We start from the raw sequence: 16000 nt of genomic DNA, 5'->3' as shown, positions 1-16000 counted from the left end.
AATTTCAACTACAAGGTTGAATAATAAGGCAGATAAGGGACATCCCTGTCTGATTCCTCGTTGTAATTTAAAGTAGGCAGACTTCCAACCTGCATTGACGATACAACTTTCAATATCAGTATACATTGTTCTAACTATTGAAGTGAAAGTAGGTCCAAAACCAAACTTATTTAACGTTCTAGACATAAAATTCCAGTTAACTGAATCGAATGCCTTTTTAAAATCAAGCCAGACGATTGCTGCAGGTAGGTTGTAAAAATTAGAATAATAAATAACATCTTGTATCAATCTAACATTTTGTCCTATAAACCTTGACTTAATATAAGCCGTCTGATCTTCTGAAATTAGTTTCGGTAAGAAACTCTGCATTCGTCTTGCTAATACCACAGCTAGTATCTTGTAGTCAGTGTTCAACAAACTAATTGGTCTCCAGTTGGATAAGTTAGTCTTATCCCCCTTTTTGTGAATAAGTTTTAACAAAGCTCTCTTCTGGGACACAGAAAGGTATTTGCTTTCAATTGCTTCACACAGGGATTCGAAGACCAAGTCTCCTACTTCATCCCAGAATTTCAGATAAAATTCGGTAGGAAGGCCATCAATTCCAGGCGCTTTGTTTTGGTTCATCGCTTTCAATGCTGCGAAACATTCATTTTTAGTTATAGGTTCATCTAACAGTAGCATTTCTCATCTGTGAGAGAGGGTACCTCAACAGACTCAAGAAAAGTATCAATCTGTTCATCAGTAACAGGGTTCTTAGAACAATACAGGTTTTTGTAAAAGTTTACTTCCAAGTCTATAATTTTAAACGGATTTGTCTCTTCTTCATTTCCATCCTTTAATTTAGTAATGGTATTTTGTTTTGAGCGAGTATTTTCAAGATTCAAGAAAAATTTGTTAGACTTTTCTCCCTTCTCTGTCCACTTTGCCCTAGCTCTAATTTGTGCTCCTTTTTGCTTTATATTCATATATATTTTCCAATTTTAGCTTTATTTGAGTGTATTCGTTTAGAACAATGTCTTCAAGTTTATCATCTAACTTACTCTCTAGTTCTTGAAGTCTCTTTTCTAACTTTTCAAGTGTTGTATCCACTTTAAAGGCTTTAGCCCTGGAATAGGAGTCAGAGAACTCCTTAACCTTCTTCTTACAAGTTTCCCAAACTAGTTGTTTGGATACATCAAGGTAATTACAATCACTAACAACAGTTTGTATTGTAGACTTAACTCCTTTAACATATTTCTCATCACTGAGATGTGAAGTGTTTAGGCGCCAAAATCCAGGTCCCCTAGAAGCATTTTCGAAATGTAGTTTCAAAAAGATTGCAAGGTGATCTGTTTTAATAGAAAATCTTATATCGCATTTTGCTACATGCGCAGCTAGCGATCTGTGGATAAGCCAAAAATCCAATCTGCTAGAAACAGGGTCTGGATTTTGTCTCCTCCAGGTGTACTGTCGTACATGGGGATGTGTTTCCCGCCATATGTCTACGAGGCTTAACATTTTTTTAAAGCTGCTAAGTGCTTTTTCAGGTGCAGTAAATTGGGTTTGTCTCTTGCTGGACCTGTCTAAGACCAGATCGTTAATCATATTAAAATCACCACCTGCGACAAGATTATCCACATTGTTTACCACTATCCAGTCTTTTAGCGTAGTGAGAAACGATACTTGTTCTCCCCGCTCGGAAGGAGCGTACACATTCAAGAGAGTGAAGTCTTTACATTTAATCATTAATCTTCTACCATCCTGCCCCTTTATTACCTCCATAACGTCCAACTTTATGTTTTTCTTGCAAAGTATAGACACACCCTTACTGTGTTGTCCACCAAAGTCGTGGAACTGGGGGCCATTCCAATCTAATTCAAAGATATTAATTTTATCATCTGTAAAATATGTCTCCTGTAAAAGGAAAACATCAGCTTTTTGTTTTTCAAACCAGCAATATAGACTTCGTCTCTTTTGTGTACCTCGTAATCCCCTGACATTAAGTGACATAAATGATATATTAGTTGTCATGAGGAACAAATTAATCACTTACACGAGTTCAATAGTCAGTAAGAGTTCATGTTTCGTCGTCACTTGAGCACATCGATGAGCTGATCGCCTCAGTAATTAGAGTGTAAAATTTAGAATTAGAGTGTTCAAAGCAGGCCTGGCGCCTGAATTGTGGTGCATGGAATAATGGAATAGGACCTCGGTTCTATTTAGTTGGTCTTTGGAACGTGAGGTAATGATCAAGAGGGACGGACGGGGGCATTCGTATTGCGGCGGGAGAAGTGAAATTCTTGGATCGCCGCAAGACGAACCACTGCGAAAGCATTTGCCAAGAATGTTTTCATTGATCAAGAACGAAAGTTGTGGGCGCGAAGGCGATCAGATACCGCCATAGTCACAACCATAAACGATGCCAACCAGCGATCCGCCGGCGTTACTTCGATGACCCGATGGGCAGCTCCCGGGAAACCTGAGTTTTCGGGTTCCGGGGGAAGTATGGTTGCAAAACTGGAACTTAAAGGAATTGACGGAAGGGCACCACCAGGAGTGGAGCCTGCGGCTTAATTTGACTCAACACGGGGAAACTCACCCGGCCCGGACACAGTAAGGATTGACAGATTGAGAGCTCTTTCTTGATTCTGTGGGTGGTGGTGCATGGCCGTTCTTAGTTGGTGGAGCGATTTGTCTGGCTAATCCCGATAACGAACGAGACTCTGGCATGCTAACTAGTTCGGCGATCCCGCGCGATCGGCCGCAACTTCTCAGAGGGACAGCCGGCAGTAAGCCGGACGAGATGGAGCAATAACAGGTCTGTGATGCCCTTAGATGTCCGGGGCCGCACGCGCGCTACAATGAAGGCATCAGCGAGTCTTTCGCCTTCGCCGAAAGGTGCGGGTAACCTGCTGAACCGCCTTCGTGCTAGGGATCGGGGATTGCAATTATCTCCCATGAACGAGGAATTCCCAGTAGATGCGTGTCATCAGCGCGCGTTGATTACGTCCCTGCCCTTTGTACACACCGCCCGTCGCTACTACCGATTGAATGGTTTAGTGAGGTCAGTCGATCGGCCCCTCTCGGGCCGGCAACGGTCTGGAGGAGCGCCGAGAAGCCGATCAAACTTGACCATTTAGAGGAAGTAAAAGTCGTAACAAGGTTTCCGTAGGTGAACCTGCGGAAGGATCATTACCGAAATCAAAGCCGACGCACCTCGTCGTGTGGTCGTCTCTGACACGGTGGCAAGGAGCGGGTCTCGTGCCCGTGGCGTCCCGCTCCGACCCTTCTCTCTTCCCGACGCCTCGACAAGGTGGCGCTCCGGCGGTCGCTCTCTCGTCAATCGCTCGCTGGCTCACGGCAGGCAGCAGCGCAGGCGGAGAGCCAGGAGCGCCCATGCCGACCCGCTTGGCGGCGGGACCCGGCAGCCCCCTTTCGTCTTCGAAAATCGGGCGATGGTCGCTGAATAGATTTTGAACCGAACTGATTGAAATCCTTTACTCTTGTTCCTTCAGGAGGTGTGTGGTCTTATTTTAGAGGATTGTAATTATAAATTGACTTTTACACTTGTTCATTCTGGAATGAGGTTGACTTGTTTCTTAGGGTGCCCACAAGAACGTCATGTGATAGAGAGATATTTCTGATGCCATTGAATGGCTAACACTCTTGTTTACTGGAAGATTCATACTATTTTAGACAGAAGTATGGAGGCAAAGTTTTAGAATAATATATCTTATTAGCTTTTTTCAGGTACACGTACACGTGTAGAAAAAAAGATTTTGATATGATGATAATCATTATGTTGTTGTACATTTTGGTTGAATGGTCTAGAGATCGTGCGAGCATCGATAGATCGTCCACCGTAACTCGAGCCGCATGCGCCCGGGTGTCGAGCGAGCTTCGGCCGACTCTTGTTTGGTTAAAAAGGGGGTATTTATGTTAACCAGACGGTAGTGCCAATTTGTGGCTCTTGTGGTAGTATTTGAGTTGGATATTTCACAGAATTCCTGCTTATTTTCTATTTTATTCTGCCAGTCCGCTCCATTACTTTGCTAAAAAATATTACGACAGGTCAAACATAAAAATTGGCCAAACTATTCATTTTAGGTGGATACAATGGCCTTGCTTCATCTGCTTGCCATGTCATAGGGACTTCATTATCATAGATGTATCCCCAAGCCATCGCCCGAGCCTCGCACAATGTGACAGCGACGATTTTCAAGCCAAAAATACGCGCGATCGTCGGTCGATCTCAAAATCGGCCGATCTTTCGGCGATCGACAAATACGGCCGAAGCTCGTCGACAATGTTACAGGGGCATTAGCGACCCAATATTTGACAGATAGCTCCAGAAATTTCATTGACAGTTTTGTTTGTGTTGGTGTCTTTTCTCATAAGAAAACCAGGCAGAGGTCGGAGGATGGGGGCAGCCAGATTGGCTCAGAATGTTTATGTGTGATAGGTATGATGAACTATGAACAGCCATATGCATGGTTAGAAAAACAAGTGAGATGGACGTGACGAAGCGGCCCGGCGGGTCGCATTCTACCAGAATTATCAGGGTAGCCCTCTCAATATTTTAGCAATTTTCAGCCATAAAGGGTTTTAATTATATAATGGATGCCACACATACAAATTGTGTCTCAAGTTGGCCACCCCCTCTTCCGACCTTTGCCTGGTCTTGCTTGGTTTTCTCGTGCAACAATTATTTTGCAATCATAAAATTCAGGGTCGCACAGATCCATTCTTGTTGCTCAAAGCTGTTTGTTGGAAGGGGTGACTAGATGCACTATTGATTTCATTCAGTTGGCCTGATGGAAATTTTAAGTTTACCTTACAGCTAACTTGCAATGATGCTTACTTTCGTATATTATAATAATAATAATGCTTATTTTGTCCACCAGACGCCACACCCCAGCAGCAAGGCCAGACTGAAAGGAGACCACTTGCGAACGCCGGTGCGACTACATGTTTGCCAAACCCGATGTACGTCTCCGGAGCAGGTAAAGCGATTTCTAGTTATAGGAACTGGTACAGAATTCTCACACTTCGTCCTACATATTAATACCAAAATAATGTCTTATGTTTGTTTATTACTCCGTCTGGACCTCCGGACGGAGTGTTGTGAACAGCCGTTTTTTCGTGTTTCGCAGCTAGAACACAGGGTTCCCTTTGTGTAATGGGCATGCAACTTTATACGCCGTCTGCGGGCATGCCCGTGTTGATGCACGAATGTGTATTTTTGCCGTTGCTGTTTTCGCGGTCAATGTAATATTTCAAATGCACCCCTACAATTATGAGGCAAATTGGAATGGTCCAGAAAAGTTTTGGCAGATGTAAGGATGGGCCGATAAGTGGTACCAGATTTTTTTTGCCCATGCATTAAGTATTTGACCGAAGCTTTAACGTGTTCGCAGCCAAAACGCACTGTTCTGTACGTAGCATTTCTTTGTAATTTTTGGCGACGCCTTTGGGGCGGAGGCATTTGTGCAAGTACTACGATCGCTTTGAAAGAATTTCAAAAATTGCACGAATGCATTCCCCAGGGAATTGGTTCTGAGGTAACCTTCGGCCATGTGGTTTTTGGATCAAGCAGGTAACTTACACCCTGTGCCCACGTGCTACCCATTCAGCTGCCTGGCATGGTTAATTACTGGTCATCCGTCTTCTCCCCACACCATGGTCCATGGACAGAGAGCACAGCTGTCTTTGGTCTAAAACCACTTGATCAGGAATCTGACTTTCCCTCCCCAAGAACATTTAGGCTAGTGGGGGTGGGTTTATTCAAACAGATAGCACAGAGAAAAGAAATTATCTGTCCTTTGGGGACCCACAAAAGGTCAAACAAGTCCTAGGAGTAACAACTTCAGATCAGACGTAAAATACAGTCTCTAGTGGAGGATAGAGTGAAGTGGAGGATAGTTTTAAGTTTGGTTCGAGCGGGAACTCGACCAAAGTAAAGTAAGTAAGTATGTCATCATAAAATCTATATTGCTGGGGAAGAACGACTGATTCCTCCTATACGTGTATTTGGAATATTGCCCCACACCTCCTCCATCCATCCTGTAAATTTCACTACATGCATGTCTTTATAAGATAGGGAAATCTGTTTCTCTTATAATTGTGATGTAGATTGCTAGCTCCACCACATGAAATAATATATATCATTCAGTCGTCGCTTTGGCAATGATTTTTATTGCCTCGCCCTTGTTCTGTTTGAAAATATGCACTAAAACGCTGTTTTCCACGAGTGCATAGCCACATTCTGGGACAAAAGGCACAATTCAAATAACCATTGGGGGAAATTTATGTTCCTTTGTCGATTGTACGACCAAAATGTTTTGGGTTTGTCAACTATATAGCTTCTCCCAGTATGTCTGCCACATATTTCGGGTGTGCTTGTTTTATGTTTGAACTCCCTTTATAACTCTCTTATAACAAACCAGACAGGATTCCGTAAACATTACAGAACCTCTGACAATATCTTTCTTTTAAAGACCCTAATCTCTAAACATACCCAACCAGGAAAAAAGCTCTTTGCCTGCTTTGTAGATTTATCAAAGGCATTTGACTCTATCTGGCACGAGGGTCTACTTTTCAAACTCTTATCAGCAGGTATATCAGGAAGATTTTTCGACGTTTTAAAAAACCTATATAACCAATCCACAGCTAGCGTCAAGACGAGTAAAGGTCTCAGCGAGAGTTTCCCAGTAGAAATTGGAGTAAGACAAGGCTGTGTCTTAAGCCCTTCTCTATTTAACTTATATATGAGTGATTTAGCCAACCAACTAACTACAGATTCCGAAAATTTTGATGCCCCCATATTGAACACAAACAAATTATCTAGCCTTTTCTACGCAGACGACCTTGTGCTGTTATCGACAAGCGAACGTGGCCTACAAAAATCAATAAACAATCTAAACCAGTACTGCAAAAAATGGAAATTATCAATTAATATAAACAAAACAAAAATAATGATTTTCAACAAAAAGGCGCAGTTGCTTCCAAACTTTAAATTTTACGTAGGAAACCAAAATATTGAAATTGTATCCTCCTACAGTTACTTAGGAATTATATTTACAACTGGCGGTAACTTCAGCACTGCAATGAAAACTTTACAAAAAAAGGCCTTATACGAGCCCTCTTCAGCATAAAATCAAGTCTAGGTGACAGTAATGCATCAATGTCAGTCTACTGTAAATTATTCGATGCTTGTATTGTCCCCATATTAACGTACGGTGAAGAAGTATGGGGCAAGATTGGTCTAAACGACAACTGCCCAATAGAACAAATACATTTAAAATCCTGCAAGTCAATCCTTGGTGTAAGAAAAAATGCTAGCAATATCGGCTCAAGAGCAGAACTAGGAAGATTCCCGCTATGGATAGAAGTATATACAAGAATTTATTCGTATTATAAAAGATTACCGAAAGAGAACTTATTGTATGAAGCTCTGTTAGTGCAGCAAGACTTGCACCGGTGTAAAATACCATGCTGGATGTCAAATATTACTAGAATACTCGAGGAGTCAGGTTTTGCCTACCTTGTACTACAAAAAGACAGAAACACATCATCTGCTCAATCTGAATTAAAACAAAGACTAAAAGACAATTATCTTCAATATTTCTACTCAGAAACAAACTCCAAATGCAGCAAAAATGGAAAACAAGGAAATAAGTTAAGAACTAACAAAACAATATTTTGTTTCAGCTTACGTATGAAAAAGAACAATATTTAGATGTACAAAACTTCAGTCATCGCCGAGCAATGACAAAATTAAGGATTAGTGATCACCAATTACAGATCGAAATCGGTAGGTACAACCAGACTCCCGCAGACAGCAGAATCTGCACTCTATGTAACTATAACTGTAGAGAGGATGAAGCACACTTTGTTTTAGAATGTGCGGTATACAATGACATCCGGAAATCCTTTATTAGCTCCTTACAGTTAGAAAAGAAATTTGCATACTTCCGGAAAATTGAATTGTTCAAACATATTATGACATCCAAGCGCTATGATATGATTGAAAAACTGTGTAAATTTATTCATACATGTTTCAAAAAGAGAGAAGAGATCCTGTAGGTAGATCCTGTAGATAGAGAAATAGCACACGAATGTAACAATTGCTCCTTCTATTCTTATTACCAAGTTATTGAACTTAAGTGCATTTGGCCCGTGTAGGGCGTGAACATGCAATAAAGTTCATTGTCATTGTCATATATTTGTTCCAGTCTTCCAGTCTTTGTTATAAAGGCGTTGCTTCTCACGACAATGTCGCCTTAGATTTCTATTAAACCAGGGCAAGTTGTATCTGCTTGAAGTCATTTTGCTTGGGATGGGCCTGTTCATAGTATGTTCCATCTTGCCTTTGAAGTCTGCCCACTTCTCTGATACTGACATGTCCTCTGTTCTTTTGTCAAAGTTATTGGCATAGTCCGTGAGATCTTTCTTGGTGGCTGGTTCATCGGCTTTTGTGCGAATGTAAACTTTTCTCTTGGGTTTCCTGTTTTGTTTCGGTACCAAGTTAACATCCACCAGAATCATGTCGTGATCACTTATTCCCGGGACTACTGTGGTCTTTTCAATTATGCTGGGGTTATTAACCAAAACCAGATCCAAAAGGTTACCATTTCTGGTTGGTTCTTTTTTGCACTGTTTGGGATAACCCGTGGTTATCCATTAGGCACAGCAGTTTCTCTGCTTGACCTCCTCCTAAACACTGCAATATAAATACAGTTACGATATTGAATACAAAACAGATTACAATATCTAACTACACTACCATGAAATACAAACTCCTACAATATCATACATTTAACATGGCAATGATTACAAACTAGTAATTATACTTAATGAAGTCGTAAAGCCGTACAGGAGGCGCACCCACACGACATGGGCCATGAGCAAGGAAGGTCAGAACTGTAATGACCATAAAATCTACTGAATGTAGCTCTTACAAGAGATCACTTAAATGCCAAAATGTTGGACAATCGGGTGACCTGTGTACCGGTTTTACATACGAAGATCAGGACTTAGCTTGTTCCAGATAGTGACCAGTCGTGGTTTCAATAAACACATTTAAATATACTTGTTTGGTCAAACAGAAACCAGTGACACAAACACAACATTAACAAGACCAAGTGGTCCCGCTGGTGCAAGAAGTTCTCGTGGAACTTTTGAAAAGACTGGCAAAACAATGCTTATTTGTTTATTTGAGTTTACCACAAGTAGAAATATACAAATGGAAGGGAGAACAAAACAGGTGCATTGACACCTTTACAAGTTGTCCTCCCAAACACTACAATATATAGTTACAATATTAGATACAAAATAGATTACAATATTGAATCACATTAACATGAACTACAAATTCCTACAATATCGTGCATTAAACATTGAATACTGTACAATACAATGTCATGAAACATTATACATTATGTACAAAAATGACAATGATTAAAAACTAGTAATAATACTAATGAGGTCGCAAAGCCGTACAGGAGGCGCACCCACACGACATGGACCATGGGCAAGGAAGGTCAGAACTGTGGTGATCATAAAATCTACTGAATGTAGCTCTTACAAGAGATGGCTTAGATGCCAAAATGTTGGACAATTGGGTGGCTTGTGTACCAGTGTTACATACGAAGATCAGGACTTAGCTTGTTCCAGATAGTGACCAGTCGTGTAATCTAAATACCAAAATATTGTCTTATGTTTCAGAAACCGATGACACAATCACATACAACGTTAACAAGACCAAGTTGTCCCGTTTGGGCAAGAAGTTCTCGTGGAACTTTTGAAAAGACTAGTAAAATAGATATGGGTCGGTATTTTGACAGTAAACAGTATCTTACAGATAACTTGTAATGGTGCTTACATTCATGTATGTAGCTCTTACAAGAGATCACTTAAATGCCAAAATGTTGGATAATCGGGTGACCTGTGTACCAGTTTTACATACGAAGATCAGGACTTAGCTTGTTCCAGATAGTGACCAGTCGTGGTTTCAATAAACACATTTAAATATACTTGTTTGGTCAAACAGAAACCAGTGACACAATCACTTACAACGTTAACAAGACCAAGTGGTCCCGCTGGTGCAAGAAGTTCTCGTGGAACTTTTGAAAAGACTGGCAAAATAGATATGAGTCGGTAATTTGACAGTAAAATGTATCTTACAGATAACCTGCAATGGTGCTTACATTCCTATATAATGACAATGCTTATTTTCTAATTCTCCATCAGACGCCACACTCGAGCAGCAAAACCAGACTTATTTGATGTCAGTTGCGGACGCCGCCGCGACTATACCAAACGCGATGTACGCCTCCGGAGCAGGTAAAGCGATTTCTAGTGATATGAACGGATGCTGAGTTCTTACACTGTGTCCTAAATACCAAAATATTGTCTCATGTTTATTTGTTTATTTGAGTTTACCACAAGTAGAAATATACAAATGGAAGGGAGAACAAAACAGGTGCATTGACACCTTTACAAGCTGTCCTCCCAAACACTACAATATACAGTTACAATATTAGATACAAAACAGATTACAATATTGAATCACATTAACATGAACTACAAATTCCTACTATATCGTGCATTAAACATTAAATACTGTACAATACAATGTCATGAAACATTATACATTATGTACAAAAATGACAATTATTAAAAACTAGTAATAATACTAATGAGGTCGCAAAGCCGTACAGGAGGCGAACCCACACGACATGGACCATGAGCAAGGAAGGTCAGAACTGTAGTGACCATAAAATCTACTGAATGTAGCTCTCACAAGAGATCGCTTAAATGCCAAAATATTGGACGATTGGGTTTTTTGTGTACCAGTTTTACATACGAAGATCAGAACTTAGCTTGTTCCAGATAGTGACCAGTCGTGTAATCTAAAAACCAAAATATTGTCTTATGTTTCAGAAACCGATGACACAATCACATACAACGTTAACAAGACCAAGTTGTCCCGTTTGGGCAAGAAGTTCTCGTGGAACTTTTGAAAAGACTAGTAAAATAGATATGGGTCGGTATTTTGACAGTAAACAGTATCTTACAGATAACTAGTAATGGTGCTTACATTCATATATAATAACAATGCTTATTTTTTAATTCTCCATCAGACGCCAAACCCGAGCAGCAAGACCAGACTGAACGGAGGCCACTTGCGGACGCCACTGCGAATATACCAAACGCGACGAACGGTCCCGGAGCAGGTAAAACGATTTCTAGTTATATGAACGGATGCTGAGTTCTTACTCTGTGTCCTAAATACCAAAATATCATCTTTCGTTTGTTTGCCACGAAAATGGCAATGATTAAAAACTAGTAATAATACTTAATGAGGTCGTAAAGTCGGAGGCGCACCCACACGACATGGACCATGAGCAAGGAAGGTCAGAACTGTAGTGACCATAAAATCTACTGAATCTGTTGAATGCCCAAACATTGGACAATTGGGTGGCTTGTGTACCAGTGTTGCATACGAAGATCAGGACTTAGCTTCTTCCAGATAGTGACCAGTCGTGTTATCTAAATACCAAAATATTGTTTCAGAAACCGATGACACAATCACATACAACGTCAACAAGACCAAGTTGTCCCGTTTGGGCAAGAAGTTCTCGTGGAACTTTTGAAAAGTCTAGTAAAATACATGCCTACCTGCTTACCTAAATGCCTAGGCCAGAACTGGCCCCTTGCACCTCTTCACTTTCTCCCTCCAGTTAGCACGTTCCTTAGCCTTCTGTTCTGCGACCTTGAGGGGCCATCCAGTGTCAGTCACTATTTGGTCCTGCCATCCTTTGTAAAATACATATGGGGCGGTATTTTGATAGTAAACAGTATCTTACAGATAAGTTGCAATGGTGCTTACATTTGTATATAACAATAATGCTTATTGTCTAATTCTCCATCAGACGCCACACTTGAGCAGCAAGACCAGACTGATTGGAGGTCCCTTGCGGACGCCGTCGCGAATATACCAAACCCGATGTACGCCTCCGGAGCAGGTAAAGCGATTTCTAGTTATATGAACGGATGCAGAATTCTTACACTGTGTCCTAAATACCAAAATATTGTCTCATGTTTATTTGTTTATTTGAGTTTACCACAAGTAGAAATATACAAATGGAAGGGAGAACAAAACAGGTGCATTGACACCTTTACAAGTTGTCCTCCCAAACACTACAATATATAGTTACAATATTAGATACAAAATAGATTACAATATTGAATCACATTAACATGAACTACAAATTCCTACAATATCGTGCATTAAACATTAAATACTGTACAATAGAATGCCATGAAACATTATACATTATGTACAAAAATGACAATGATTAAAAACTAGTAATAATACTTAATGAGGTCGCAAAGCCGTACAGGAGGCGAACCCACACGACATGGACCATGGGCAAGGAAGGTCAGAACTGTAGTGACCATAAAATCTACTGAATGTAGCTCTCACAAGAGATCGCTTAAATGCCAAAATATTGGACAATTGGGTTTTTTGTGTACCAGTTTTACATACGAACATCAGGACTTAGCTTGTTCCAGATAGTGACCAGTCGTGTAATCTAAAAACCAAAATATTGTCTTATGTTTCAGAAACCGATGACACAATCACATACAACGTTAACAAGACCAAGTGGTCCCGTTTGGGCAAGAAGTTCTCGTGGAACTCTTGAAAATACTGGCAAAATAGATATGGGTCGGTATTTTGACAGTAAACAGTATCTTACAGCTAACTTGCAATCGTGCTTACATTCGTATATAATAATAATGCTTATTGTCTAATTCTCCATCAGACGCCACACTCGAGCAGCAAGACCAGACTGAAAGGAGGTCCCTTGCGGACGCCGCTGCGAATATACCAAACTCGACGAACGGCTCTGGATCAGGTAAAACGATTTCTAGTTATATGAACGGATGCTGAGTTCTTACTCTGTGTCCTAAATACCAAATATTGTCTTTTGTTTGTTTGCCACGAAAATGATTAAAAACTAGTAATAATACTTATGAGGTCGTAAAGCCGTACAGGAGGCGCACCCACACGACATGGACCATGAGCAAGGAAGGTCAGAGCTGTAGAGACCATAAGATCTACTGAATGTAGCTATTACAAGAGATGGCTTAAATGCCAAAATGTTGGACAATTGGGTGGCTTGTGTACCAGTGTTACATACGAAGATCAGGACTTAGCTTCTTCCAGATAGTGACCAGTCGTGTTATCTAAATACCAAAATATTGTCTTATGTTTTTGGGCAAGAAGTTCTCGTGGAACTTTTGAAAAGAATTTCAAAATACATATGGGTCGGTAATTTGACAGTAAACAGTATCTTACAGATACGTTGCAATGGTGCTTACATTAGTATATAATAATAATGCTTATTTTCTAATTCTCCATCAGACGCCAAACCCGAGCAGCAAGACCAGACTGAAAGGAGGCCACTTGCGGACGCCGCCGCGACTACATGTATGCCAAAGCCGATGTACGTCTCCGGAGCAGGTAAAGCGATTTCTACTTATATGAACGGATGCTGAGTTCTTACAATGTGTCCTAAATAACAAATATTGTCTTTTGTTTGTTTGTTTCTTTGCCACGAAAATGGCAATGATTAAAACTAGTAATAATACTTAATGAGGTCAGAACTGTAGTGACCATAAAATCTACTGAATGTAGCTTTTACAAGAGACCTCTTGAATGCCCAAATATTGGACAATTGGGTGTTTTGTGTACCGGTGTTACATACGAAGATCAGGACTTAGCTTCTTCCAGAATGTGACCAGTCGTGGTTTAAATAAACATATATAAATATAATTGTATGGTCGAACAGAAACAATGACACAATCATTTACAGGAGGCGCACCCACACGACATGGACCATGAGATCAGGACTCAGCTTGTACCAGATAGTGACCAGTCGTGGTTTCAATAAACACATTTTTTTGTCGAACAGAAACCAATGACACAATCACTTGCAACGTTAACAAGACCAAGTGGTCCCGCTGGTGCAAGAAGTTCTCGTGGAACTTTTGAAAAGACTGGTAAAATACACATATGGGTCGGTAATTTGACAGTAAACAGTATCTTACAGATAACTTGCAATGGTGCTTACATTCAAATATGATAGCAATGCTTATTTTCTAATTCTCCACCAGACGCCACACCCGAGCAGCAAGACCAGGCTGACTGGAGGTCCCTTGCGGACGCCGCCGCGAATATACCAAACGCGATGTACGCGTCCATACCAGGTGAAGCGATTTCTACTTATATGAACGGATGCTGAGTTCTTACACTGTATCCTAAATACCAAAATATTGTCTTATGTTTCTTTATTTATTCATTTGAGTTTACCATGAGTACTAAGAAACAAATTGAAGGGAAGACGAAACAGGTGTATTGACACCTTTACAAGTTGTTCTCCCAAACACTACAATATTATGTAAATATTACATAATATATATTAAATATATTATGATGAAAAACTAGTAATAATACTTAATTAGGGTGTTTTGTGTACCAGTTTTACATACGAAGATCAGGACTCAGCTTGTTCCAGATAGTGACCAGTCGTGGTTTCAATAGATACTTGTTTAGTCAAACAGAAACCAATGACACAATCACTTACAACGTTAACACGACCAAGTGGTCCCGCTGGTGCAAGAAGTTCTCGTGGAATTCTTGAAAAGACTGGTAAAATAAATAGGGGTCGGTATTTTGACAATAAACAGTATCTTACAGATAACTTGCAATGTAGCTTACATTCGTATATAACAATAATGCTTATTGTCTAATTCTCCATCAGACGTCACACTCGAGCAGCAAGACCAGACCGATTGGAGGTCACTTGCGGACGCCGCCGCGAATATACCAAACGCGATGTACGCCTCCAGAGCAGGTAAAGCGATTTCTAGTTATATGAACGGATGCTGAGTTCTTACACTGTGTCCTAAATACCAAAATATTGTCTCATGTTTATTTGTTTATTTGAGTTTACCACAAGTAGAAATATACAAATGGAAGGGAGAACAAAACAGGTGCATTGACACCTTTACAAGTTGTCCTCCCAAACACTACAATATACAGTTACAATATTAGATACAAAACAGATTACAATATTGAATCACATTAACATGAACTACAAATTCCTACAATATCGTGCATTAAACATTAAATACTGTACAATAGAATGCCATGAAACATTATACATTATGTACAAAAATGACAATGATTAAAAACTAGTAATAATACTTAATGAGGTCGCAAAGCCGTGCAGGAGGCGCACCCACACGACATGGACCATGGGCAAGGAAGGTCAGAACTGTAGTGACCATAAAATCTACTGAATGTAGCTCTCACAAGAGATCGCTTAAATGCCAAAATATTGGACAATTGGGTTTTTTGTGTACCAGTTTTACATACGAAGATCAGGACTTAGCTTGTTCCAGATAGTGACCAGTCGTGTAATCTAAAAACCAAAATATTGTCTTATGTTTCAGAAACCGATGACACAATCACATACAACGTTAACAAGACCAAGTGGTCCCGTTTGGGCAAGAAGTTCTCGTGGAACTCTTGAAAATACTGGCAAAATAGATATGGGTCGGTATTTTGACAGTAAAAAGTATCTTACAGATACCTTGCAATGGTGCTTACATTAGTATATAATAACTATGCTTATTTTCTAATTCTCCATTAGACGCCACACTCGAGCAGCGAGACCAGACTGAAAGGAGGTCACTTGCGGACGCCGCTGCGAATATACCAAACGCGACGAACGGCTCTGGAGCAGGTAAAACGATTTCTAGTTATATGAACGGATGCTGAGTTCTTACACTGTGTCCTAAATACCAAATATTGTCTTTTGTTTGTTTGCCACGAAAATGATTAAAAACTAGTAATAATACTTAATGAGGTCGTAAAGCCGTACAGGAGGCGAACCCACACGACATGGACCATGAGCAAGGAAGGTCAGAGCTGTAGAGACCATAAAAT

General features: G+C 40.3%; 1 protein-coding gene across 1 annotated transcript in view; it reads left to right on the top strand.

Annotated features, from left to right (window-relative positions):
- Window positions 1–14198, top strand: part of LOC109469416 — a gene marked incomplete at its 3' end in the record, with an annotated part of 24561 nt that extends 10363 nt beyond the window's left edge. The window contains exons 2-5 of the mRNA XM_019767918.1: window positions 4884–4982; window positions 10231–10323; window positions 11916–12008; window positions 14164–14198. Of these exons, the coding sequence (XP_019623477.1) occupies window positions 4884–4982; window positions 10231–10323; window positions 11916–12008; window positions 14164–14198 (320 nt within the window). The remainder of the gene's footprint in view (window positions 1–4883; window positions 4983–10230; window positions 10324–11915; window positions 12009–14163) is intronic.
- Window positions 14199–16000: the final 1802 nt, after the last annotated feature.

Source organism: Branchiostoma belcheri, unplaced genomic scaffold, assembly GCF_001625305.1.
Source record: "Branchiostoma belcheri isolate BF01 breed outbred unplaced genomic scaffold, Haploidv18h27 scaffold202, whole genome shotgun sequence".
Taxonomy (NCBI): Eukaryota; Metazoa; Chordata; class Leptocardii; order Amphioxiformes; family Branchiostomatidae; genus Branchiostoma; species Branchiostoma belcheri.
The sequence above is the reverse complement of the archived record's forward strand: the minus strand, read 5'-3'. Positions and strand labels throughout refer to the sequence as shown.